At 40.9% G+C, this 27,065-nt stretch overlaps 1 protein-coding gene across 1 annotated transcript; it reads left to right on the forward strand.

The window, feature by feature from the left end:
• Positions 1–51: 51 nt before the first annotated feature.
• On the forward strand, positions 52–26,826 carry LOC135533395 (homeobox protein Hox-B3a-like). Its single transcript, XM_064960733.1, is given in 5 exon segments — positions 52–1,738; positions 17,455–17,520; positions 23,206–23,563; positions 23,566–23,805; positions 24,548–26,826. Coding segments are annotated over 3 exon segments (1,254 nt in total). The 5' UTR covers positions 52–1,738; positions 17,455–17,520; positions 23,206–23,313; the 3' UTR covers positions 25,312–26,826.
• The last annotated feature ends 239 nt before the right edge of the window (positions 26,827–27,065 follow it).

Genomic DNA, 27,065 nt, shown 5'->3' on the forward strand with positions numbered 1-27,065 from the left:
TCTTTTTCTGCTTTTCTCCTCAGTGTCTGTCTACCTATTATTTGTAAATAGCTATAGAAATGTAATAAATGGCTGAAAAAGCATCCATCTATCCTCTTTGTGTTCTCCTTTCCCTCTGCCGCTGTTTCCCCAATGCTATGGGTCCAAAAGATACTGAGATAAGTCGCTCTCTTCAGACCATCTCCTTTAATAGCAAGGGATGTGTAAAAAAAAAATCAATTTAATTTCGTCCTCCCATGGTGGGTTTTCGTTTGCCTTTCTTTGTAGCCTGTCTTTAAAAAAATCACTGAACATCTCCGTGGTGATTTATATCTTATGGTCATGAGTGATCCTGGTACATTATGCCTTGTAATCTCGTTTTAAATCACAAACCCCTTCGTTTCACTCTCTTCTCTCGTTAATTTAACGGTGCTCACTGGGGCTGAAAACAGCCTGAAAATATGGATCCTCGTTCTGAAAAAAATGCTAAATAGGTTCTCGGCTCGTGGGCTTTTAATGCTTTAATGAGTCTAATTTTTGCACAACAGTTTCTCGGTGTTTGCTGGCTCGCTGTGTATTTTTTTAAATTACAAAGGAGCGGGTCGGTGCCATAGCTCAAACCCTGACAACCAAATAGATAATCAAGAAGACAAATGGCTTCTTTTGTAAGGCGCGGCTCTTGTATTAATTTTCATTTTCTTCTCTTAGAGCAGGTATCGAAAATATAGAGCAGAAGAAAATAACATTCCGTTTGGGTGTTGAACTTTTAAACAAAAGTGTGGCCTCAAATTGGTCTGCTCGCATTCTGTGGAACAGAGAAGATTTTCTATTACTTGCTGGTAGATGTAAGCCCTTGTGCCATATAGCCTCCTCCAATCACTTGATGTGATTATATTTCTCACCATATATTTATGAAATGCCTTTGGAAAACCCCCAGCGTCCTACAGGCCTATGCTATGCCTCAAGACATTGAAGCAAGTCCAGATAAAGATACACACATGGTACCATTGAAATAAATACAATGTGATAGGCCTACTATCGAATTCGTTCGTAGTATTTTTGAATGCGCTCTTTTTTAAGTTCTAAAATGTGTTTTCGCGTGAAACTGATGGTAGGCACTATAGCTCACACACATAGATGCACACCATTGATTTTCATGTGGGGCCTTAGGCAATGTCTCTATACTTCTCAGATGGCATGTGATATTATGTCCAAATGTTGTTATATTCACAACAGTTCAAACGTCATTTATTTGAATAGATACATTGGTCCCCACGCATATGTGTCTTCACACAAAAAGCCCCCAAGCACTTGCATAGTAAAATAAATGAATTTGCGTGTGACATCACATACAATATGCACCTTAGAATTCTATTCTTATCCTTTATTTTTATTTTTTAACTTCTGCTTTCGGAGGGTGAATAGGAGCGAACAGATTTCTAAGGGGCCCCAAAAGTTCACCACCATTATTTGCGGACAGAGCCAAGAAAAATGTGAAAATTATACAGAAAAATCATTAATCACCTCTTCTCTTTAAACACTTCTTTTCCTCTATTGTCATTCAGCAGCACAACTGCACGGACCTTCTGCTAGGAGGGGAGAGGAGTCTTGGAAGACACTTGAAGATACCCCCCTTCTCAACCCACCACCTTCTTTTTGACCAAGTCTTGCCACAAGAAAACTTTTTTCTTGAAGAAAATCCCCATAGAATCCCAACGCATTGAGAATCTTCGCATTACCGAGGATGGCAGCGACGAAGGTAATGACTTTTGTTTCGTTGGTATGCTTTGGTTGGAGTTTTATTGCTTTATAGCCCTTGCTTTCACAGCCGGGTAACAGGCGCGCATTTGTTGTGGTCGGGGGGAAGGCTATGTAGGTTTTATGGTCGCTTTGATTTAGTGTGGGGGCTTTTGGATCCACGCTGTTGTGTATCCATGATCGGTGTGGAGGGTAGAAATTAAGTTGCGTTTTCCTGAGAATTTGTGCAACTGTTTACTTCTCTTGGGCTCCAAGCATCACCTCTGAAATGGTATTAACATGTCAGACGTCTCTCTCGCTCACCCTCTTCCTCTCTTGCTCTCTCTATTTGTTTCTTATTTCAATGGGCCTATGGTTTTAGTACATTATATATATGGATATGGGTGTGTAGGCTTTGTAATAGGCCTACACCCTCATGCATAATGTTGGCCTTTTAGAATGGACAGCATCCATGTCTTCAACGCTTGACACTGCATTCTTCCAGGGTTAGGATATTTACATTATTAGAATACTGTCCTATATTTGGCCTATTTATACATTTTCGAATTGAATGTACTTTTTTTAGTGTTACCTGCAGTTAGATTTGAATTTGAATATGAAGGCTAAGTCCTATCGTTTGTATACAGGTGCGTAAATGCAACAGAGACCTGGCTATGAGTAATTAGAGGATCAATTGGTCAAACCAAAAGAACGATTCATGGGGGGATACCGAGTGCTAATTTTTTTTATTTTTTTTACTTCGAAATAAACGACTTGTAGCACATCTCTGCAGCGCTATTGCATTTAGTAGTTTGCTTAGATGAGCACGAATGCTTCAGAAGTGCATTCACTGCTGTTTGGCTCATTCAAATCAATCTCTGTGGATATATATAAAAAAGTCCAAAGGTTTTGCTATGGCTTCTGCTCCCTCTGCGGGCCTGTGTGTCATGATGCGTGTTAAAGTAACCGAAACACATTGTAAAAATATAGGGACTGGTATCGAAGAGAGAGGCAGAGAGAGAGAGAAAAAAATCGATGGGTGGAATTGACAATAGAATGGCCTGGCCGAGCGCGAGTTCATCCAGGGGACAGTCACAGACTGACCCTTGGTACCCCTTGACCCCTCGCAGACTGGACACCGCTCCATGTTACATTTCCAACAAAGAACCCGGGCGAGTTAGTCATAACACTGTGGCCAGGTCACTGTAACCTCGGGGCACGGTGCTATCTCGTCTCAGACACCCACGTAAACCAAACAGGGCCTTAAGAAAATAGACAGCGGTGCCCTTCACCAGAGCTATCTAGCTGCATGGATCATTTTTTTCTTTCTCGTTCCCCTCAGATTCACAAATATATAGGCTAAGCCTTTGGTTGCTTTCAGAGACGTTTGAGTTGTGTCTCACATCTCCTTGATAGGTCTCGCTATGAGTGAGACTGTACATTTCAGCAGCTTCAGCTTTACACAGGAAGTTATGGGGCTTTATACCCCCCCCCCCCCCATCCCTCTTCCCCCAGATACGACTACTATGTGGTATGCCAACGCCTTGCATTGTATCATGCTCCCTCAGTCCCCTCTCCAGCCCCGCTCCCTTCTCTCCTTGGCCCTAAAAACGCCTCCAAGATTTGTTGGAAGCCTCTGCCGCTTGGCCCGGAGAGCTGCGGTGGTGTGGTGCCTGTTTCAGATCACACCGCTAATTGCGAAACAAATAGCCTCCGCGCATTGCTGAATTATTATTGTGGACAGCCATGGAGCGGAGGTCAGCGCAATGTAGTCACATAGATATATAGCTAACGCACGCGCACTTTGTGTGCAAAAGCTGGAAGCGTTTTTTAAAAAGGAGACATTAAGTAAAGCAAAGCACCATTGTTACTGCTGCCAGCAACGAGCCCCCTTCTAACCCACTGTCCACTAATACATAGTACAGTATAACGTTTTACTGTATTATATGTGTAGGGTGTTGTTTTGTGAACACTAATGCCTCAGCTTACATTCATTGTGCACAAATGTTAACTTGCACAAGCTACCTAGTATAGTGGTTGTTCTCTTTGGAGTCTTGTCTCTTTTCTTTGTGGACCCATGGGCTATTACTGAATGTGTGGCTCAATATGATGCTGTTTCATCATATAATCACCAAATGCGGAATGTGAAAATAAAAAAAAGTTCCATGTTACCATTTTAGCGAATAAGTTTTGGTTTCAAGGGTAGTAATGCATGATAATAATGGATAATGCAATGAATAATATCACTGTTCCTATCTATAGCATACTTCTAGCTGGCCTCTTTACTACTCTTTATTACTTAGCCTACTACTACTATTTTTATTAGAGCCTGCTACTGCTACTACTAGCTGCTACTACTACTACTACTAGCTGTTACTACTTTAAGAATACTGATATTATTACAGCCTACTACTGCTACTACTACTAGCTACTACTACTACAACTAGCTGCTACTCCTTTAAGAATACTGATATTATTACAGCCTACTACTGCTACTACTAGCTGCTACTACTACTACAACTAGCTGCTACTACTTTAAGAATACTGATATTATTACAGCCTACTACTACTACAACTAGCTGCTACTACTTTAAGAATACTGATATTATTATAGCCTACTACTACTACAACTAGCTGCTACTACTACTTTTATTATACTACTACTGCTACTAATAGCACAAATAATATAGCTACTACTATTCAGAATACAAATTATAGCTACTATACTTTAATTATATACATACATACAAATAATACATACATACAGACAGACAGACAGACAGACAGACAGACAGACAGACAGACAGACAGACAGACAGACAGACAGACAGACAGACAGACAGTAAATACATACAAAGGCTACAGTACATACACTAACAGCATCCATAATTCATCTTTATAATTATTATCGCAACGCCAATACCTTGATACCGTTCATCATGTAGGCCTACCTTCATGTTTTATCATATTTCAGACTGGCTTCCATAGATTTAGAATAGTTTTCAGAAGCATACAGTATTGATTGAAACATACCTAAAATAACTATAGTATAATACCAGGTTATGTTACATACTGGCTGGATGCTGTCCCATGGAGTCCATGTCCTTCTCAGAATATATTTAAAAAAAAAGATTGTGTGTGTCCTCCCGGCTCTGACAGATTTACGATCCCCAATAAAGGCCGGGATGTTGGGCTTCGTAAATCAATCTCTGCTTCCCCATATAAACCTAGCCTTTAGCAAAACGTTGTGTTTACATAGCCAAACTTCAGCTTTGATTTTCATGGACTGCTGTTTGATTTTTTTTGTAGATTTATTTTGATTGACTACTTATTACTATGATGATGATGATGATGATTATTATGATGTCTTCTGTAAGCAATAGTAACCCACATATAGGCAATTCTTTATTTACACAGTATTTCAATTGCTTTTTTTATGGACACTTCAGTTTTTATGTGCAGTTTTATTCAATTCTAGAGTGATTAGGTTAATAATTTACAAGGATAAGGCTTTTGGGTGTTCCCATCGATCACAGACTTTTCTTAGACCTTTTCTTGCAATGTATTTCGTCCAAATATTATTGGGCTATTATTAGGCCTATATAATCATCACTATTATTCTCATTAAGCTATTGGTGTTGTTGTTGATATCAATATTATTATAACAATTAGGCTACACAATATGGTGCCATTTTTTGAGAGTAGTATTCGTTTGTTGTTCTTATTGTGGTAATCTTTGTTGCGATTGTATGGGCCTACTGTGATCAGTGTAATTTATAGCCATCATTAATAGTGCTATCACCCCTGCAAATATTTGATTTAAATTATGTGTGAAATCTTTTGGAACTCCTTGAAATGTGTTGTCAGTTTTGGATTTCTATGTTTCCCAGTCGTACCTTTGTGTCTCCCCTATTCTTTTATCGAAGAGAGCAAATCTACAATAATGATACAATAACGATTGATCTGATATGCACAATTGTATTGTTCTACTCTGCCATCCGCATTTAGGCCTATATTGCGTGCATTGTTCACATTTCCCCCGACCGCAAATATTTCAAAGAACCTGCTGGGCAAAGTTATAGCTTCAAAATAGCTTATCTACACAGCGTTAATTTCTTTCCTAAATAGTTCTGGGTAATTACATTTGATATCAAACCCGTTTGTGCCGTTTTCCCTTCAAGCTGTTTAATTTCTTGTTTACGATATTCCTGGGGAAAAGAGAAGCAGCTTCAGTGTTCTGTTGTTCTCTGGTACTCGTAGGCACAGCACCAAGTCCTGCTATTGTTTGACCTTCAGGATTCTCCTTTAGACATAGCTGCATGGGTTTGTTGGACACAGCCCCAGGTCTATTGTTCTGAGTGAGTGCAATGGCAGAGCACACCAAAGGATTGGTACCATTGTTGCTAAGTGCTTGCGGCAGGGTCTCTCCCCATACAACTCTCTCCTTTCTGCCGCGTGCTACCTGTCTTTTATTCGCTCCATAATGGTCCCTGTAAAAATTAATCACCCTCGTGCCACGGGCTTCCACCAAACGTGTTAATAATTAGATGCCTGCTATTTAGAGATCTCGTTGGCGCAGCTATGTGTGCCATCACTTCACAACTCCTATCGAAGTCATTCGAAAATAAGGATACCACAAAAAGGTCGTTGTTTTCTTTGATCTTTTAGCAATTTTGCGGTATTGAATCACCATCAGTAACGATAGTGTCATTATGAAATTGTCTGTGGGTGAAAGAGCGTATTCATCGATTTGATGTCTTCCAGAATGGCCAAAGATGTATTTAATTATTGTGTAAACAAAAGATTTGTGCAAACCAACAAGGGCTTCAACGAATAACATAACATCAATAAAATCAACAATAGACCAAGCAAACAAGTTAATACAACATTGGCTTTTAGTGTACGCCTTCTGTGCATAAATCTATATCTAAATAAGGATGGCTTGTTTTTAATCGAAATAAAAACACTCTTATCTCGAAATACATAAACAGAGGTGGTAAGGAATAAAGACCAAACGAACGCACCCAAGAGTTTCACTATCCTCCTCTATTCGTATCATGTCATCCCTCTCATATGGCCACTTACCACAACTTCTTTCAGTAGCCTACATAGCACACACATAGCATGAGACGTATTTCTCCCTTTCACAAAGAGCTGTAGAGTAAACGGTGCAGGCCTATAGGCTAGTCTTTATTGTATATTTCTGTAAAATATTTAAGTTAGAACGTGGGCTCTGGAGTGTTGGGTCAGAGTGGTCCGGGAGCGTGCAAGGAGAGGTACCCCATCCCCTCCTGGTCACGTGATTCATTAAATAATTAATGCAGAGGTTGCAGAATAGATATGTATTCGTCAGGAATATCGCAGACATGGTCTCCTTGTGTCTGACGTGAAATTCAACTGTCCTTTTAAAAACAAGCCCTATAGCGGAGGGGGAAAAAAAAAGAGAGGGGAGAGACACACAGAGGCTGCAATAAAACAAATTTGGACGGGAGTCTCTCGTCGTGTGGACATTGTGAGTATAGCGGAAACGGGGACGCCACTTCCACGCAAGTGCATTGCTGCGCCGTTGGCTTACCCGAGTCAATGAATTATATGCTGTTTGTAATATTGTGGTAAATATGTCAAAAATACTAATCTTGCCGTACTTTGACATCATGCATGTGGTTGCAACCATCCTCCCATCGTTTGACTTCAGGCTTGGTTACATGAACAATAGTAGCCTTTACATGTCATAGTACTGCACTGTATTGCAATGCAATGATAGCGATGTATATATTTTAAAAGCAGCCGTATTACTATTCTCATCCGTCCCCCATCCCATCTCGGTCTTCCTCATGTCTGCATGTCTCTCTCTCCCTCTCTCTTCTTTTCAGCCAGCTACTTCGCTTGATTTATAGTGATATGTGTGTCAGCGGCAGCGGGCTGCCATTGTGTGTTTGTAAGGCAGTTGTGTTGTTTATGGCCGTCTCCACGATAAATCATTTCTCGGGGAAAATGATTGGCGAGTGATGATAAACGGGAATGAGGAAGAGATTCCTGGATCTTCGTTTCTCACTCTGGCTTTTTCGGTGCTTCTTGTCTCTCGCTGGTCGAGAAAAGCGTTTGCCTTTTTCACACTCCTCTCTCCCCCAGCAGTTGATTATCGCGGGCGATTTACGGCAATGGATCAGCGACTAATATGAAGGCTGAATATGAAGCTGGAGGTCTTGAGTTACTGCATATGCGATTACCAATTAAGGGAAGATTTTTTTAAATTTGGCAAAACGGGAACGCCTCGTCGCCATTTGAATCTCATAAAAGCGCTGGAGCTCGCCAGCATAGGCCTAGTCATAGCCAGAGGTGTAATACCTGAGCTCAGACGTTTTTGGACAAGATAGATAGACAACTTAATTGGAATTTAAACTTAGTAGGAGAAGAGTAGGCTATAATTCAGCTAGATGGGATGTGTTGTATAGAGGGGTGGTATGTATCGACTCATAGCTAAAGGGACTGAAGGATTCATTTTTAGAATATTTTCCGACATATTTTTTGAAACATTTTCTGTGGATTTTGTTCGACCATGAAATGATGGAACATTCGATAACTAATGTCAGTCAGTATGGTGGTGTTTAGCAAACATAATATAGTATTTTATTATTATTTGGTGTACTATTGTGTCCATTATGCCATCGAATGTCTGCAGGTTGTGAGAGTAGCACAGGCATCATTTTTATTGGTTGTGGTGGCATTTGGGGGGGGGGCATATGTTATTTTCTGGGCTAACCGTAGTCAATATCGTATATGACGCGTTAACGTTATTTTGGTGTGGATATAAAATATGTGTATGCTGCATTGATGCCTATTGAAAGAGCAAACTACAAAGACAGACAAAGACTGCAACAGTTTTCCATTTGAAAATGTTTTACTCACATTATGGTTTGAAAAAGGATGACATTACATATAATGAAATCAGTTTGTTGTAGGATAATGATAGTAGGCCTGATAATAACAATAATGACAATAATACATATTTATAATAGAGTGCTTCTTTTTTGTATTCATGAATACAAAACAGCTTATAAATGTCATTACCATGGCTGGCTCCTTCCACAATCCTCCCCTTCGCCTCGCTAGTGTAAACCTTTGTGTAGCAAAATTAGAACAACTCTGTGGCTCCCATCAAATATTAATGGGCATAGCAGCGAGGGGCAGCACTTTTCAAAATGTATATTCCAGCGGCGCTACTTGATGTCGGGCGCTGTGTCAAAAACAATATTCCAGCTCATTTCGGTGGATGCTCAGGGGGCAATGAGAAGGGGACATTGTGCGTGTAAGAGATCACGTTGTTCACTGAAACCGCCTCATGTCTGATTTCAATGACAGCCCAGCGTTGGAAAAATAATTCCAAATGCCAGTCAGATGGGTAGCTAGGCTGGGTGCTCAGATTCTGTTGGAAACAATTGTGCATCATCATCATCATGGTAAAAAACGAACTATTAACATTACGCACAGCTCTAATACACGTAAATAGGCTACAAATAGATTATTAGTAACACTTGTAATTAACATGTAATGGTAGCAACAGTGGGTTATGAGGCTTCTATAATAGCATCAGTATAATACTATTGCAAATGTTCTATATGACCCTCCCTGCCTTAACTAGAGGTTGAAAGCTGAATGTGGGCCCTTTGTTTGAATGGCTCTTCTTTGGTTCGACTCTATAGGATAGGCTACTGCACTTCAAAACCTTTTCAACAACCTGCAACTGATTCACGGCGTCCAGCTTGTATATGTTTATCTTTATAGGGCTCTATGTGTGTATACAGTAAGTGTGTCGGATTATTGTTTATCATTTTTTGTGTCCCAGACAAGGTCGTTAGAATCCCACCCATAAGAGACAAGGCAGCAAGAGCGCATCTTCCCGCTCAACAGCGTTGGGAACAATACAAATATATGGCAGCCATATTGAGCCCTTCTCTCACAAAAAAGCGCGACCCTCCAAGAATACACCATTCATAAGCATAGCCCCTTTTCTCCAGAATATTCTCTTGAATATTCTCTCGAGATAATTGTATTTCCATCCGTTTTTATGTTTACATACTAGTGTTTTGGAGGTAGCTTAAATTCGATTGTTGCACTTTGTTTTAACAATTATAAATGGACTACCACACTGCTTACTACACTCATTGTACTATAAAAACAATAATGGAACCTGCATGTAAAATAGCATGCATGGTACATAACACTGCAGGCGATAAAATATTCACTAGAACACGATACTTTTCCTGTGGACAAAGAACAAAAGACGTACTATTAATAATTAATTCACGCGTAAATAAGTAACACATGTATCCACCAAATAAAAGCCTGGACAAGAGGGTCCACAAAACGCCCTGGGATTGTTTTAATATATCCAAACAATAGATCATTGTTCCATCTAAAGCCTGTCCTTACCTCGATCTAAATTAGCTCTATATTTTCATTTTTTGCCCATTGTAAACAAATATCGAAAGCATTAGGTTAACTTTTACGCAATGGAAATATAACCATCTAACATATCTTGCACTTATCCAAATGCCTGTAAAACATAAGCGTAATATGTATCCTCTTTATTTCAGTCACATTGAAAACCCTTAGCCATAATATTAAGCAGAAATTTGACATAATAGATGCTCAATGACTTGCCCAAAAGCTACACAATAATTTAGCTCCCCAAACCATCTATTAAAAGCAGGTGAAAATACAGATAAAACATACATCTAGTGGTCAGTTTAGTCTTAAACTTGAGTCTTAAACTTGAAAAGAATAGCTGTTATTTCCCCCACGTTATATTACTTCTAGTATTATTATTATTATCCTTGTGAGTAGTCTATTTCAAACTCCTAATTCTGTTCAGAGGGCCATGTAGATATTGGTTGGCCAGGTAGGTATTTCCCCGGCCTTCAGTAATGCAGGAATGATTACCCCTTCGGAAATAAATCAATATGAAGCCCCGCGCTAATTTATAATGATCTGCAAGAGTAGCAATTCAAAAGGCGCATGAAAAATGACCGGTGAAACCGTATCCAGAGGCTGCAAGGAGAATATTCACCCGGTTGAAGAGCTTGCAAGAGAGCGATAAGAGTACTAAGCCGGAAATGTTCAGAAGAAAGGCAAGGTTTTTCATGCAGGACTAAAAATAACTCGGATACTATCGTGGCACATTTGCATCAGCATAATTGAATTTCCCACTATTCGTGTGGGTATCTCTCCCTCCCTCTCCCTACATTCGATCTCATTTTCTCTCCCCCTTTCTTTCTATCTATCCCTCTCTCTCCATTTATTTCTCTCTGTCACTGTGTGCGTGTGTGTGTTTGTGTGTGTTTGTCTGTGTGTGTCTCTTTGTGTTGTCTGAGCGTAGGCAGATAACACTCAGACGCACAAAAGGATCAGCCAAGAAACAAAGCCAAGTGCATCCGACTTAGTCAAAAATTCTAAAACGTAATAATCTTTCTACATTTACAAACGTTAGTGCAATAAAAACAATCACAGGGTGAGAGCTTTTAAACACATCAAGATAGAGGTAATTTATTTTCATATCCCCTTACTAGCCCTCTGCTATGATGCAAGCCTATTTAATTCGTGAATAACATACTATCCGTTATCCGCCAACCATCCCCAGCCTAAAAATGAATTTAACTCTGACAAGAAAATGGCAGTATCGGAATGAGGTTGACCACGTTCACCCCTGCAGAAGCCCGCAGGTTGTAATCGCCATATGGCCCGAGTGTCGGCCTCGCAGCCGTGCAGTCAGATCCCTATTGGACAGAATAACCCCTTTGCCTTCTCCACCCTGTGTGTCCTGTCAGTCCACTGGTTCAGTAGTTCACCTTGTCAATCCACCCCGCTCCATGCAAGCAGCTATAGGCGGAAAAAAGAGGCAGAGGGTAGAGGTGGAATCTATCGCCTGCTGCTGACTGCTAAGCCCGAAGGAATCGCATGCAGGGTTCGAAGAGTTCGGAAGTGCAAAGGGGGCTCCATGTTCGGGAGTGCTCGGGCTCGGAAGACCCACTCGTGTTGATGGGTGCGCGCGCGCATGTGTTGTGAGCAGTCCGTCCTGCTCGCTGTTGAGGATATATAGCATTCTAAAGCCGCCATGTAGATTATCTTATTTTGTTTTGTTTAGTGGAGAGATATCATTACCAAATTACGCACAACGCATCCAAGGTCACCAAAAAGCAAAAACGATATATTCCAGGCGCGTTTACAATAGATAATCCCTCAAACGCTGGCCAAGCTTGGCTCGTGAGACCCAGAGAAGTGCTGGAAGTCAGGTAAGGTTTTCAGGCATCTACTGACGCCGGATGCTTGGGCTCTTCCCAGTGTCCTATGCTCCTCTGTAGACAAGTCATTAATTATCCGTTGTGTGACCCATCTTTGGGTGTGCCTGAGCTCGCAAACTTTTGTGTTTTCGAACAGCCGAAGACAGATGCCTTCGAATAGGTAACCGAGGAGGGCTAAAGGGTGACTCGCTGCCCTCACTCTCTTTTCCCTCACCCTCTCTCCATTTTCTCCCTCTCAGTGCATTTCTTTACCTCTCCCTGACTGTCCCCCTTCTTCTTCGTTCTACTTCTCTGTCAAGCATTAATATCTGGGCTCCCACACCCCATTTAAAAGTTTACTCATTGCGTAAAGTGCGGTGCATCAAATGTTTAGAGAGTGGAGTGGGGGACTCGCGGTGTGGGGTGAGCCGTGAATGGATCTGATGGCTAGGTGTAAAAAGAAGATGCATGTGCTCCTGATTTATGACCGTGTGAAAGGATTGCTTACTCTAGCTGCTCTCAATTTACCCTCCGCTTTTTCTGTCTCCCCAGGAATCCCAATATACTATCAAGCCCATCACTACGGGCTCTCTTTGTTATTATTTTCAATATTGCTGTTTGTGGAACAACTGTGCGCCACACAAACCAACAAATGGCGTTTTAGGCTATGTCAATCAATGTAGATTAGCGCTATTAATTCTAACACGACCTGGAGGTTCATGGGATATTGAAAGATATTGTATTTCATACTATAACTGTTAACCTCTAGGTGTGTAAAATAGAAGATGTTCTAGTAAAATAGAAAATGTTGACTTCAGAGGACCTCGAGAGCTCACTGATAATAGTAAGATAGTAATTCATAGGCCCTCAGTGAGCCTATACCCACATTGCTAATTATGCTTCTCCCATGCATCCCGGTCTGTACATCTGCAAACACCAAATAATTTTTGAGTCGATTAAAAATATTGTTTTTATTCTAAATGACCCATCCGTGAAATGTTGAGATATAGATAAAGGGATATGGCACACAACCTCACTAACAACATGTACTAATGTTACAAGAACATGAAAATAAATGGTGTAAGAGGACTTTGTACAGCAGGAGATGCAGTAAAATCATTAAATCATACTATTACATGCAGATGTCAACTTTGCACAACGTTAAACCATTGTAAACCGATTATCTATGCAAACATGATCTAGACGACCCTCGAGATAAACACGAGCAAGACGTCAGTGAAAAATACATCTTCAAGGCACGTGGACTTGCAACTATATAGGAACCAATGATGCAATACGAACATTGTGCCAACTATAGCTTCTTTAACCCACAATAAGTAGCTGCGCGCAAAGGAAAACCTAACAAGACACCCACATAGACACAAGACACCTGTGTTGTTCTTGTTGTTCTTTCTGGTTAAAATATATATATATATTTCATTATTTGTGAACCTGTTTGACATTTTACTGCATTGTTAGGAGCTAATAACATACGCATTTCGCTGCACCCGCTATAACATCTAAACTGTGTACGCTACCAATACACGTTGATTTGATTTTAACATGGTCCATGGGTCATCTCACTACATGACGACCATTGTTTTGACAATACCATTATACTTCCATAAAATGCATTTACCTCTATAGACTAAGTTTGTCTATAGGCTATAGTCTGTACTGCATATCAATCGGTAGTTGGATAGCTCGGTGGAAATCATGACCTGGCAGTTTGTGCGTCATGGTGATGGAAAACTGAATGAAACCACAAAAGTCTAAGTGGCCATGATTTAATTGATTTTATCATACATCACTGACAATATAGACACGCTCCAATGGAACAAGGGAAAGTAAAACTACTGTGTGTTAGTATATAATATCTGACAGCTTTGGACAGCATCCATGTGACCTTTATGCAAGTTATTTGCAATAATAGCATCTGCTTAAGACGCCTTGGATCACGTTGCAACACAGCAATCATTAGCATCATCTCTAAAGAACAAAAGGTGTAATGAAAATATAAACTTTCAATTTAAGTCGTTTTTATATTGAAAATAGGTCCAGGTTCCAGTAAAACCGACTATATTCAACCATTAATTACCTAAAGCCTGGTCACGTCCCCCCCACCCCATCCTCACATGTCACATTGGTGAGGTTAGCACTTTTTACTTCCCCGGAGCAGAAAGGGTCCTGTGACCTATAAGGCCCCCAACCAACGGTATCCAAGTCAGTGTCCTCTTTGAATTCTCGGTTAAAGATTACCACCTAGAGCCCTTCTCTCATAAAGATTAACCCTGATCGCTCAATGAAACTAGCTGATGGAAGGGATTCCTTGTTGAGCATTTAGAACATGAAGATGTTCTATGTTCTGCAACCAAAAGCCAATATGCTAAAGTCCATCATATGCAGAGAAGTCAGTGGCACTGATGCCATAGGGCAAGGCATCCATTTCTTCCATGTCCATTGGCACCTTTCTCTCTCCATTCGCACCTTCAACAAAGGAGGTGAACAAATTAAATAAACAATTAGTAAAATTAGCTAGAACGACACCATAAGAACTTAATCTAATGACATTCACTCTAAAAGCACAAAGAGCTAATCTTGCATAAACACATTTGGCCATATGTCTTATTCAAACACGAGCACACCACTTCTGAACTTGCGTAGGTCCTCTTTCACAATGACAACTAGCTCCACGGGGGATACAGACATAACGCTCAGGTCACCGGGCCTCAAATGGGAGTTTAATTGTAATCTGGAGATCTTTAGTAGAGGGCTATCTGCGTGGGTGTAAAACCATGCCCACTTGCTCCACCAGTCGCCCAGTGAGCAGTGCAGAAAACCCTTTTATCACCCAAAGATTGGAGGCAGAGGCCTCGCATCCACACTGGTCTCTCTCACTAAGTCCGTGGTGTTGAAAATCTCATGTCATCCGGCAGAATGGGAGAGAAAATAAGATGTGTCATGACTCTCGTCGTTTAGAACAATTTGTCATTTGCCATTTGGGATGCCAGTCGTTTAGATCTCATTGCATTCGGCGAATGGACTCAATAAAAACGACACCCTTCCAGAGATTGGGAGAAAAAAATATAATTTTGGGGGTGGGGGTGTCATGCAACATGGGGCAAAAGTCAGAGAAGCAACCAATCCGGAAAAGGTGAAGGAAAATATATTTCTCCGTCGTTTTGGAGGCATCAAACAAGGGATGAAGAGTAGCCAGAATTCTATCAAAACCAGAGTATGTTGAGCTACGCGCATCACGTGAGCGCATGATACTGGGACATTATTTTGGATTTGGAAAGGACCTTATTGTTGCTTGCTGGCTGTGTTTTCGCCCAGTCACTAACTCTGCTGTTAACAACTGCCTGGTAATTACACAACAAATGGGATTTCGGCGTTTCGCTGACTTCCAGAAGCCAATGCGGGCTCTTTGAAAGCCTTGGACAGCAAGGCCCGGATTAATATATAAATATAATACATTAAGAGAGGACTCCAAAGTAGACTTCTTCCGTTGATTGATCATTAATCTGGTGAGTTATTGCTCTTCAACGCAAAGGTCACTTGGAAAACCGAACGCCAATCCGTCACATCGAAATGTAGCCCCGCTGCATGCTTGTTAATTTCACGTGTTTTGCACCCAGCTCGTTTTCATAAACATGTTGAAGTTGTGATGGTGGAGAACCGTTTTTCGGTAAACGAATGGCTACGGAGGGTGAGAGGGAACCATGGCCAGACGCAGGCTGGTGAAAGGACAGCTAATGGAGTGTTGAGGGGGGGGATACTTGATAATAAAGTTGGACAGAAACTGTTTGTGTACCAGGGCTCTAGTGTGGAGCTACAGGGCTGTGGGATTTGATCATTGGCATAGATTTGATAGAAAATGACCAAGCAGGCAGCATTCCCCATTCCCCTAATGCCTGTGCATCCACTTAATATGCATTTTGATAAATTATTCAGGAGCCCTTTGTTGCAACCCGTGCAGAAACGAACCAGCCAAATCCCTATGTTGTTTATCTCCGTTATTCCAATAGCGCTTTGCACATGCCAGGCTTTTTGGATGATTTTCGTTGAATTAGTGCTTGGTTAGTCGTCATTTCTTCTGAATTTCCTCGCTCCCTGGCTTCTTTCAACATTTTTCCACCCCAAAAAAATTGGCTCATCAGCTCTTCTGCTTGAAGCTGCCTCCGCCCTTTGTTCTGAGCGTGCAGCTTTGCTGGCTGCGGGGGCTGTAGCACCCTGCACTTTGTAGGTAACTTTACGTTAGTCCAGTAGGGCTCCGGGTCGAGCGAGCTATCGGTGCTGAAAATCTTCAAAACTACCAGGGTAGCAGTGGAGTAAAAACCGGGGCAACAGGGATGGAAGCGAGCCAATGCTGTGCGTGAGTGCGGGGATGCAATAAATAACTTTATATCGCTATAGGCCGCAAAAGTCGGGGAGGTCGGGGAATCCTCGTTTTGATTTATGTGTTTGGGGTAGCTGTCAGGAGCCGGCGAACGAGAGCGTCCAACGTTTTTATTCCACTTTTAATAAGAGCTACTATGCAGACCATCATGGCCATTTGATTTCATTTCTGCTCCGGCCCTGTCTCTGGATAAAGCCTTTTCTGTCTACTTTTACTCTGAAACTGGATATAGTGCTACATTTACCTAGACTTTGGGATTATTTTCCCAGAATGGTGGGGCTTTTATTTACGGTGTTTCTCAATGGGCGCTACACTTTCGTTTATTTTCGATTTCATTCGTTGAACTGTTTCGTTTATTGGGACTTTGTAAGATATTTCTCATCTTTATAACTGTCTTTATTATATGAATTATAATTTCCCCCCCCTATTATTATTGTGTTTATTATTTTCCTTATTATTAGCCTATGGATATTATTGTTGTTGTTCTTATTAGGCTATTAGAATATGATTGTCATTAGAACATATTTTGATCCCTATTGCCTTGATTGGTAGGCTATTATTTAATTGCTTCATTTATAATAAATTAGTCAATGTCAACATAGCAACAACTACCCTACTTATTATGGATGATTTTTGATGTATTCTTCATTATCCACACGAGCAATTACTTTTAGATGTATTAACATTGCGGGAACATTTTTGTTTATTTATTCAACATGAACCTCACTGTCGTGTGGATTGATTGACTTGCTCCAGATGTAGGCCTACTGCGCGAGAAGACAGAATCTCCAAAATAAATAATGGGAAATATGTTATGCAATCTGAAAGTTAATTGAAATCAATACATTGGGCTCATGAGAACACACTGGATTATATCCTTTGGCTTTGCATTTATCCGTGATTCCACGGGAATAATTTAAGGTTAACGATATCTGTCACCTGTGGTAAACTCTCAGGTTGCCTGTGTTTCGATTTGTAGACAAGAGGTCATATACACTGTATTGGATTTTTTATGACCTCCTTTGATTGCATCTTTCTCTTTTTTTCCCTCTTCTGCAGTTCCCTCAAGCCTTTAGGAAGCTGTTTTCTTGCATAAAATCAGTTATAAGAAACAACATCATCCCGGTAAGTCACCCTATTACAAGTATATAACATTGCAAATGATTATTTGTTCGTTTTATGAATATGAATGAAAAACGGATGTGCGATTGAATGCAATCTATTCGATGAATATTTTCATTATCCCATTGAAATAATAATATTTTTGAACATAAGAAAACATACCTTGAAATATTTGAAAGTAAATATGTTTTTATTGGAATGGAGTATCCATTCATTGCATACATTCAACAATGATGATTTAGTCTGCATATGACATTCACATAATCGGTAAACATTTCCAATGCCAAGAGTGTTTATTGTAATGTTCTCTAATATGGCATGCATGTAGCCTGTGAAAATGGCCTGTGATATATTTTTGAGGCATTGGAATATAAGTATGAGCTTTTAAATTGAGCTTTTAAATAAAATAATAATAATAAAAATAAACATATCTCTGCTTATATGCATAAAGCACCACAGATGAATCAAAATCATTGTCAAAATGGTGGTGCCTGTGTGTGTGTGTCCTTGTGTGTGCTTGCGCTCTCTTCTTTCGATGAGTCAATGAATGCCATAGTGCAATATCTGGAGAGAAAAAAAACATTGTGGATGATGAAAGTATGGGTGTAGCGTTATGTAGATTAGCCATGCAATAAAAACATGTGACAGAAGAATCATAGGATAACTCACATAGTCAAATAGGAAGTGGCAATGTCCTTTTGTCCAAATGGAAAACGAACACTTTCAATATATATAATAAATAGATAGGCTATGTCTTTCAATGTAAGTGGTCTGTCATATGAATACAGTAGACAATTGCTCAGTACCATTTAAATTAAATATATTCACACTCAATGGCGTATTCAGCACACAATCACAAGCATTTTACCATTGAAAAAACAATACACAACATTCAAAACACTTTCCACCTAAAAAGCTATCCTCCTCATTAACAAAATAGGAAATCCCAACGAAATGTATCATTGAGTTTGTAGTCTCTTTATGTAATATGTTGGTTGCAATGCAGGAAAAATGAAAACCTTGCATCCCAAATCTGTCCACATATTCCACCGTTGAAATAGTATATCCATGACTCAGTCAACTCCAAATATCAGGAAGACTGATGCATCTCTTGTCATCCTATGGAAATAACGAAAATACTCTTCCTCAATCTTCTAACAAGAACTGGCATGTTGTAATCCCAAAAATCATGTTGGTATAGACTCTTCTCTTCCCGGTATGTGCTTAGTCGTTAAAAAAATACCAGTTGTAGATAGAAAAATATTGGAGTGTTTGGGTTTTTAGTTCATTAGTAATATTTTAAGTGGGTGGCATTTGTCCATTTAGCAGTAGTTGCAGACACCTACATTTTTGTCTCCTACCTTCTTCCTACACGGTTGGTGATCCTCTCTATTCAAGTTCCCACACGAAATGCATCTTTTTAAAGTAGCTGTTTACAGCTAGTCCTGTGTGGTAGAAGTCATAAATCTTATGTAGCCATAAACGAAGGGGGTAGTGTCCTGAATAATAAAAATAGAGAGAGAGAGAGGGAGAGAAGATAGAAAAAGAGTGAGAGAGAGGGAGGGAGGGAGAGATGGAGAGCTAGTGAAGAGAGAATATAAAACCTGTAAAACACCTTCGCCTTCGTGTTTTTGTTTTCATTCTCCTCGTTTCCTTCTCAGTTTTTCTTCTTGTTGATTTACTTTTCTCTTTCCGTTGGGTGTTAAAGTCCAACATAGCCTACAGTAAAAACACAGGAAGCCCTTTCTTCTATTTTTAACATGGACTCGCTATCGACAGTTTTTCTAAAGTTTGTGTAGCACCGGCTCGTCCTAACTGTTAAATATAACAGATTTTCTATTATTTTTCCCCTTTTAGTGATTTGTTTTTACACCCCTCCCTTGTTTTTTAAGTGCGCCTGTTGTCTGTTCCCTGAGCCCCCCACCAGCCTTTTTCATTTTTCCATTTGTTATTACACTAGTTGTGTGTTGGGAGAGATGTGTTGAAACATTAACAATACAGGGAGAATTCGGTTTCTGCCGCGAGCCAAGCGGAGCCGGCTGTGGAAACCCACTTCCTGGTCATTTATTATAGGCTACACCAGTGGAGTAAAAAACAGAGGCTCCTCTCATATACTTAACAATATTACCATGGCTTGACACCTAACCAGGAAACACGTGAATCATCAAAAAGTACTGGCGCTGTCTCTCCGCTTGTAGGCCCCTGTCCTGTCCAGCACGTCTGCAATTAGCATCATTTTTCACTGGTGATGTTGTTTGATGGGGATTAACAGCCGCGACTGGCGCTCCAAATCAACCCCGCTATATACAAATAGCTGCACCAAGGCCTTGTGTTGACAATACAATAACCCACAGAAAGAGCTACGAGGAGCGAGAATAACCACGGAGAGAAACACACGCATGGGGGAAATGCAATGGAGGTTATTTCGCGGCGAGCCGCGGCTCTGCTCGGATTATGATGTTAAGGTTTGCGCTGTGAGAGAAAGGGAAATCTGAGGCCATTGTTATCAGCGAGCAGGGCGTACCAGTCGACAGGGCAGCCAGGCGCTTGCTGCCTGTCCATTCGCAGCCCCCTAGCATTCCTCAGATCTTTCATGCCAGACCGTCTCCCCCCTTCCCAAGCCGAGGGGATCCGTGCAGGAGCACCCGGACTCAGGCTCGGGGCAGCAGTCCTCGAGATACCGGCGGATTTACATTCGCTGCGAGTTTTTGAAGGGAAGTGGAGAGCTCCCGTTTTATTGATTGCATCGGGGCCGAATGTGAAAAATATATGATGCCTGCCCGTGCTTCCTTCGTCAGAGGCTAAGGTAAGCTGGTCTGAAATAGGCTATCAGTTTGTGAATGGCGGAGAGTGTGTCCCGGTGATTTATGACCATATGACTCCAATCGCGGTTCAAGAAGAGTTCACAATGCCTTATGCTTCCTTCCACGCCGTATCCCCCCCCCCCCTTTTTCCTTTAGAATTTCTCTCCAACAGATTCATTTTCCCCTCTTATATTTATTTACAAAGCAACGAGGAAATAATTTTGGGCTATCTGTTTTCGTAGGCTTTGATGTTCAGACATGGGTACGCGTTTATTTTCAGCTAGTACCGAGGCATGGATCCCCATGTTATTGAACTGCCGTGCTAAACTACATCTCCATTTTTATTCCATCTGGTCATCTTTCTAAATGTTTTGATAAGGTGATTTTCGTATGACGTGCCATTCAGACGTATAAAGGCCTATTGTTTTTAATTGAACAATGCAATGGGCGAATAAAGACGGCTTTACATGAGAGACCATTGCACTACTCATTTGTTGTTTTGATGCCATAATTGCCATTTTCAATCTGTAAATGGGCCAACACATGTCTCGATACATAATGTCTTTATGCGTGTGTATTACAGGCGCCATTTGTAATTTTATCCATGCTAAACTACAAATTGGACATCCAAACTGATGTATAACTCGTCTCCATGTTGTTGTTGTTGACGTCCGTGTATGGGATCGCTTTTTATCCAGCCCCATTCGCTCTGGACCCCATAATTTTATTAGAGCGAATCTATAGGAAAGTTCGTTATTGTGTTAGTTTTACAAGCAGGCCAGGACATTACGTGTTCCATTTAATGGCATTGCGATATGATTTAATATCTATTATTCCTGTAGCCCCCCCCCCTTCTTTCTCTCTGTCTCTCCCTCGAACAATTCCTTAGAGAAAATAATTAGGATTCCAGCCGTCTACTGGAAAGATAAATGAGCGACATTTGTGACGTGGTGAGAGTTGGTGTCCTAAAGCTGTAGCCCAGGATCCCCTTCCTTCTCTCAGACATAGCACTGCTCTCATCTCATTTAGCCTATTCCTTACCTCTTACACATCTTTTTTATTCAAATTGAGAATGTCTCCATATTCCATTTTGTTTGTCGTTTTAGTGGGTAGGCCTATATTATTAGGATGAGCTATAAGTCTCACAATGGATATACATAAAATAAGATTCATTATTTCTTTATGAAAACAAGCTTTGTATTTTCTTGAAATAGCATGTAAGAATGATCTTGTTTTTTTTATGGATAATTGATTTTAGCCTTAAATGTGTATAATGGTTATTATTGGATTATTCAGATGGTGTTTTTTATTTTTAGGCAATAGTATTGTTTATTGTTGTCCAGGGATTTTCTAGTGATTATATAATTTCAATTTCCGTCTGTTTACCATTTTGTAATTGTAGGCTATTGGGTAATTTATAATAGATATTAATAGGCAATAACATAAAATATGTCCATATTATTATGCAAAAAGCCTAATAATAGAACAATTTCATTGATATAACTACATTCACTTTTGACTGTGTTTATTTGGGGAATTTGCCATCATAGTACCAAGTGTAACCACAAACACAAAGCATGTGTTTTTGTTTTGACTTATATGTAAGTGAACCTGCTAGTTGGCTTTCCAACTGAAGGCTGCCTACTACAAAAAATACTATTCCTCAAAGCTTCCATGGTCTTTTCAAATCTATTTTCCAACGTTTTATCTCTGTTTCAAGCGTCCAAACGAAATTAATCCCAGGTGCGTTCTGGTGCTTGGCAGGGGACACGCACACTGCCCTCTTGACCACCCCAGCAGTTAGCACATATAAGGTCTCAAGCATTTTTTAAGGGCTATAGTCCTCTTTGCCGAGCGACCGTTATGAATCATACTCGCCTGAAGCTTCCGGGACGCTCTCTCATTCTCCTTCTATTGGGACCTGCAGCAACGTTCACAACAGAGTCTCAAGTGCCGGTTTTTTCTGGGTTTTAATGTTGCCCAAATACAATGTTGTGTAACCTGAGAAAACCTGGCAGGAAATGGAACTAAGAGCGACATGCACTGATTTCCCTCCAACAAAATTGCAAAGGCCCATTCCTAGCTTTCTGTACAGGCTAGAGAGCACTTTACAGACAGCATTTTTAGCATTTTTTTCAAACATCCCTAATTGTATATTGCTCGTTTTCATTCATGAAGACAAACGAGAATAAAAGCCATTATATAGCCTAGCTTGTTTTAACACCGAAATGCACCTTATTTACTTACGTTTCTGTCTTTATCTTTCAATTGTGAAAATAAATAAGACTTTTCTATTTCAACCATAACACAAGACATGTTAGGATAGTATTTTAATACAAACAACCTTCCGTATGAAAACGAATACATCGCTCTATAGCAATTCAAACGACTTTCAATTAATGAAAAAAATAATGATAACAAAAACACGTTTTATTATCTTAGAAATAACAAAGGCCAACGCTGAAACATTATTCAAAATGTTAGATTGTGAAAATCCGGACAATATGCACAAATAATGGGATATACCTACCCAAATAATGCAATCACCACATATTTGTGAGGTTATATTCGTTATTTATTCATGGACAACATCTTGAAGACAATCATGTCCGTGCTCCCAGGTGCGAGTGCAGAGTGACTGCCTGGATGTTGTTTGTGTTCAGTGTGTGTATGTGTGTGTTTGAGAGAAGGAGAAAGAGAGGGAGAGTTGGGAGAGGGGGAGTGCTGCTCATAGTGAGATAGAGTAGGCACAGTGCACTGTGGCCTGACATGGCATCTGCAAGCAGTGTTGTGGGAAAGCGCTATTCATGTCATGGTGCCTTTCAGCGTCAGAAGATGGATTTATTTTGCGCCTTCTTATTATGTGCTTCTTATAACCTTTCAGGTCAGCTTCCAAGAGGCCTTTGGAAAGAGACCGTCACGTGACATCTGGTGCCAATGTTCTTCCAGAAGGTCATCAGGACCCTGGTAGCCGGTAACTCCACTTTTGGAAATGCAGAAAACGACCTACTACGACAACTCGACGCTTTTCGGAGGTTACTCGTACCAAGGGGCCAACGGCTTTGGCTATGATGCTCCTCAACCGGCATTCCAGTCCGCGGCTCACCTCGAAAGCGACTACCAGAGGACCGCCTGCTCGCTGCAGTCCCTCGGTGGCAACAGCGCTCCTCCCCAGCAGCATGCCAAGACGAAAGAGCTGAATGGCAGCTGCATGCGGCCCAGCCTGCCACCTGAACACCAACCACCCCCCAGGTGTCCCCTCCCGTTAACCCCGCCAACGCCACCAGCAGCAGTGCCACCGCCACCAGCAGCAGTGCCACCGCGCAGCAGCCGGGAGGCAGCGGTGGGGCCGCTAAATCAGCGCCCAAGACGTACACTCTGTCCACCAACCCCACCCTCAACAAGCAGATATTCCCCTGGATGAAAGAGTCGAGGCAGAATACTAAGCAAAAAAACAGCTCTCCAAGCGCAAGTTCAGCTAACGGTGTGTGCCCCCTCCCCAATGCCCCAATGCCTTGTTATGCCCCTTTATATACACATTCAAAGCTGGATAGCTTAATTACAACACAGTTACAAAACATAATCATGGATTTGTTTCTGATGACCTAACTTATTATTTATATATTTAAAGCCTGATTTTTTCCCCTAGTTAGGTTGTTAGGAAATGCCCTCCAGTTATAATCACATTTGGTAACTGAGACCTCTATTAACTGAACAGTAAATCATTATCTTTATTGATGAGCATTTGAAACAATTGCATTAAAACATGGCAGTGTTTGGCATATACTGTGTATCTTTCATCAGACAGATATGATACGTTTGGAATCCAAATGTTCTTGTTTATTTGTAGATAAGAGGAATGCTTAATCTAAACTGTAGGTGGTCAAAGATGATTGATATGAACATATTGACACAAACACAGACACCAATTTATGTACATTCATTGAACCTCAGATATGTGTGACACAATTGAAGTGAAAACAGTTAACATGACCAGCACCTTCAAATATAGAAGGCTACAGTTCTGGCTGTGAGCTTTGTCTATGATGCAATTTACGTACATGGTCAATGTAGGGTCTCGAATCTCTTAATAAATGACAAAGTTAGGAAGTGTTGACAACTCATATCTAGGGGATAAGTTTCGTTTCCTGGCCTCTGCTTTATTAGGAAATGATGCATTCAATTTCCGCATGTAGTAATTATGTTTTATTTCATTCCCACCCCAGCGGAGAGCAGCGGAGGTGAAAAAAGCCCCCCGGGTTCCGCAGCCTCAAAGAGAGCGCGCACCGCATACACGAGCGCACAGCTGGTGGAGCTAGAAAAGGAGTTCCATTTCAACCGTTACCTGTGTAGGCCTCGCCGCGTGGAAATGGCCAACTTGCTCAACCTCAGCGAGCGCCAGATCAAGATTTGGTTCCAGAACCGGCGTATGAAGTACAAAAAGGATCAGAAATGTAAAGGGCTGGGCTCGTCATCAGGGGGGCCCTCTCCAACCGGAAGCCCACCCCTACCCATGCAGTCCTCAGCTGGCTTCATGAACTCCATGCATTCAATGGCAGGCAACTACGATGCCCCCTCCCCGCCATCTTTTAACAAGTCTCATCAAAACGGATATGCCATGTCCTCAGCCTACCAAAACCCCATGAAAAACTGCCCCTCCCAACAGAAGTATGCCAACACAGCACCAGAATACGACCCGCACGGGCTACAGGGTAACAGTGGCAATTATGGGACTCCCAACATGCAGGGCAGCCCCGTGTATGTGGGAGGAAACTACGTGGAGTCGATGCCCACCTCTGGGCAGTCCATGTACGGCCTCAATCATCTACCACACCACCAGGCTGGGAACATGGACTACAACGGTGCCACGCAGATGTCAGCAAGCCAACACCACGGACCGTGCGACCCCCACCCGACATACACAGAGCTGGCAGCCCACCATCCTTCTCAGGGTAGAATCCAGGAAGCTCCCAAGTTAACTCATCTGTAGTAGCAGGTTTGGGGAAAAAACTAAAATTACAACTACAAATAACTAACCCATGGGACGCTGCAATGGGGTTGAACAAAAAATATGATCCAGTGGTTTCTTGCCATGGCCAAAAAAGTATTGTCTGTTGTCTTTATCATTGTGCGTATTAGTAACATTCACTTGAATTTGCGTTTTGATTAACAGTTTATTTCCTTGAATATGGAGCCCTCCCTCGAAAACAAGTAATTAAACAGTAATAGTTGGGCTTAAATGGACAGCTAACAAGGTGGGAAATGTATTACTGTCAGACCTTTTTGACTCGATGGAACACATGTTATGTCAACGTGGAATAATGTTTAGCCTGATTCCCTGTAGTCAGCACAAATGGCTAAGCTTGACTGACATCAATATGCATTTTTCAATTGGTGCAAGCAAACCACTGGATTGTTTTAGATTACTTCCCTTATTCATATTACCTCTCTTTGGAAATGTCTCACTAATCCACTGTCCATTGACATTTTTTTTACATGTCCTCGCCAAACATTGTGGCTTCAAGGGAAGTGCTCCTTCAGCATCCCAAAGATGCATAGTAGGCCTACACCCCCACTGGGTTTATGGTGTTTGGGTTCACATGCTATGCTATGCTATGCTAGCTAACATCCATAAACAAACAAACACACACGAGGACATAAAATAGATATTTGTTATGTTGTTATATCATCATCACAGGGTAAAAAGGAGTTGAGAACTCTTTTGAAAACTATGATAGGCTCATTGCCCCCTCCCTCCTCTCCCCCCTCAACACTCTCTCTCCGTTCTCTCTATCACTCCCTACTCTCACTCTTCCAACTCTCTATCACTCTCTCTCTCTTTCAATCTATAGGGTTCACTTACATTAGCCAAGACTAATGCGAAAGGCTCACAATTTCTCATGTCTTGACTTAACGTGGAAACAGGGTATATTTGAACAAAATGCATGTCCAGTAACCAAGCTGAAGTGTAGGTTTACACTAATGCTTTCTCGTCTGGGCATCATTGTTGCACTTAGAGTTTACATTTTGATGGTTAAGGAAAAAATACATCTTATTTTGGAAACGGAAGACCTCCAATCAGCGTCTTTCTCAATGTATGTTCAAGTGAACATTCATAAATATATATTTATTTGTTATAGCCAGTTTAAATACTTTCTTTTTGTATTATTTATCCCCCATGTATTTATATCAAGAAAAAAATGTAATTTTTTAGTATTTACCTGTTATAAAGACGTTGTGTTCTTGTTATTGTAAGGAATTAAATTTTAGTTATTGTATTTTAGAAATAAATAGTTTAATGTTACCCTTGTACATAAATAATGTCTTGACTTGTACAGGGGACGCGAGGACGGAATCAGACCGTTCCTGCATAGTCGAGAATTAGACGAAATATAGCTAAACACTTTTGGAGAACTTCCTTTGTCCTTTGTAGCTCCTTTTATTTCATTGTTAAGAGTTGTCTGTTGAACAATTCTTTAATAAAATGTTATGTTATTCAGTTCTATCTGGTCATTTCAAGTTTTCACCTGAGACAAAAGGAGGGCCATACTTTTAAAGTTGTTAAAAAACGCAGAGGTATTCATTCGTATAGTAGACATGTGCACAAACTCTATTGCTCCCTCGCTGGCTCTATTCCCCTCTTTCAGTCACACGCACGCTCACATCATGGTTAGCCCATACACAATCACGCTCACGCGCGCACACACACACACACACACACAGCTTCTTGGGAGCATCTTTCCT

Source organism: Oncorhynchus masou, unplaced genomic scaffold, assembly GCF_036934945.1.
Source record: "Oncorhynchus masou masou isolate Uvic2021 unplaced genomic scaffold, UVic_Omas_1.1 unplaced_scaffold_2357, whole genome shotgun sequence".
Taxonomy (NCBI): Eukaryota; Metazoa; Chordata; class Actinopteri; order Salmoniformes; family Salmonidae; genus Oncorhynchus; species Oncorhynchus masou.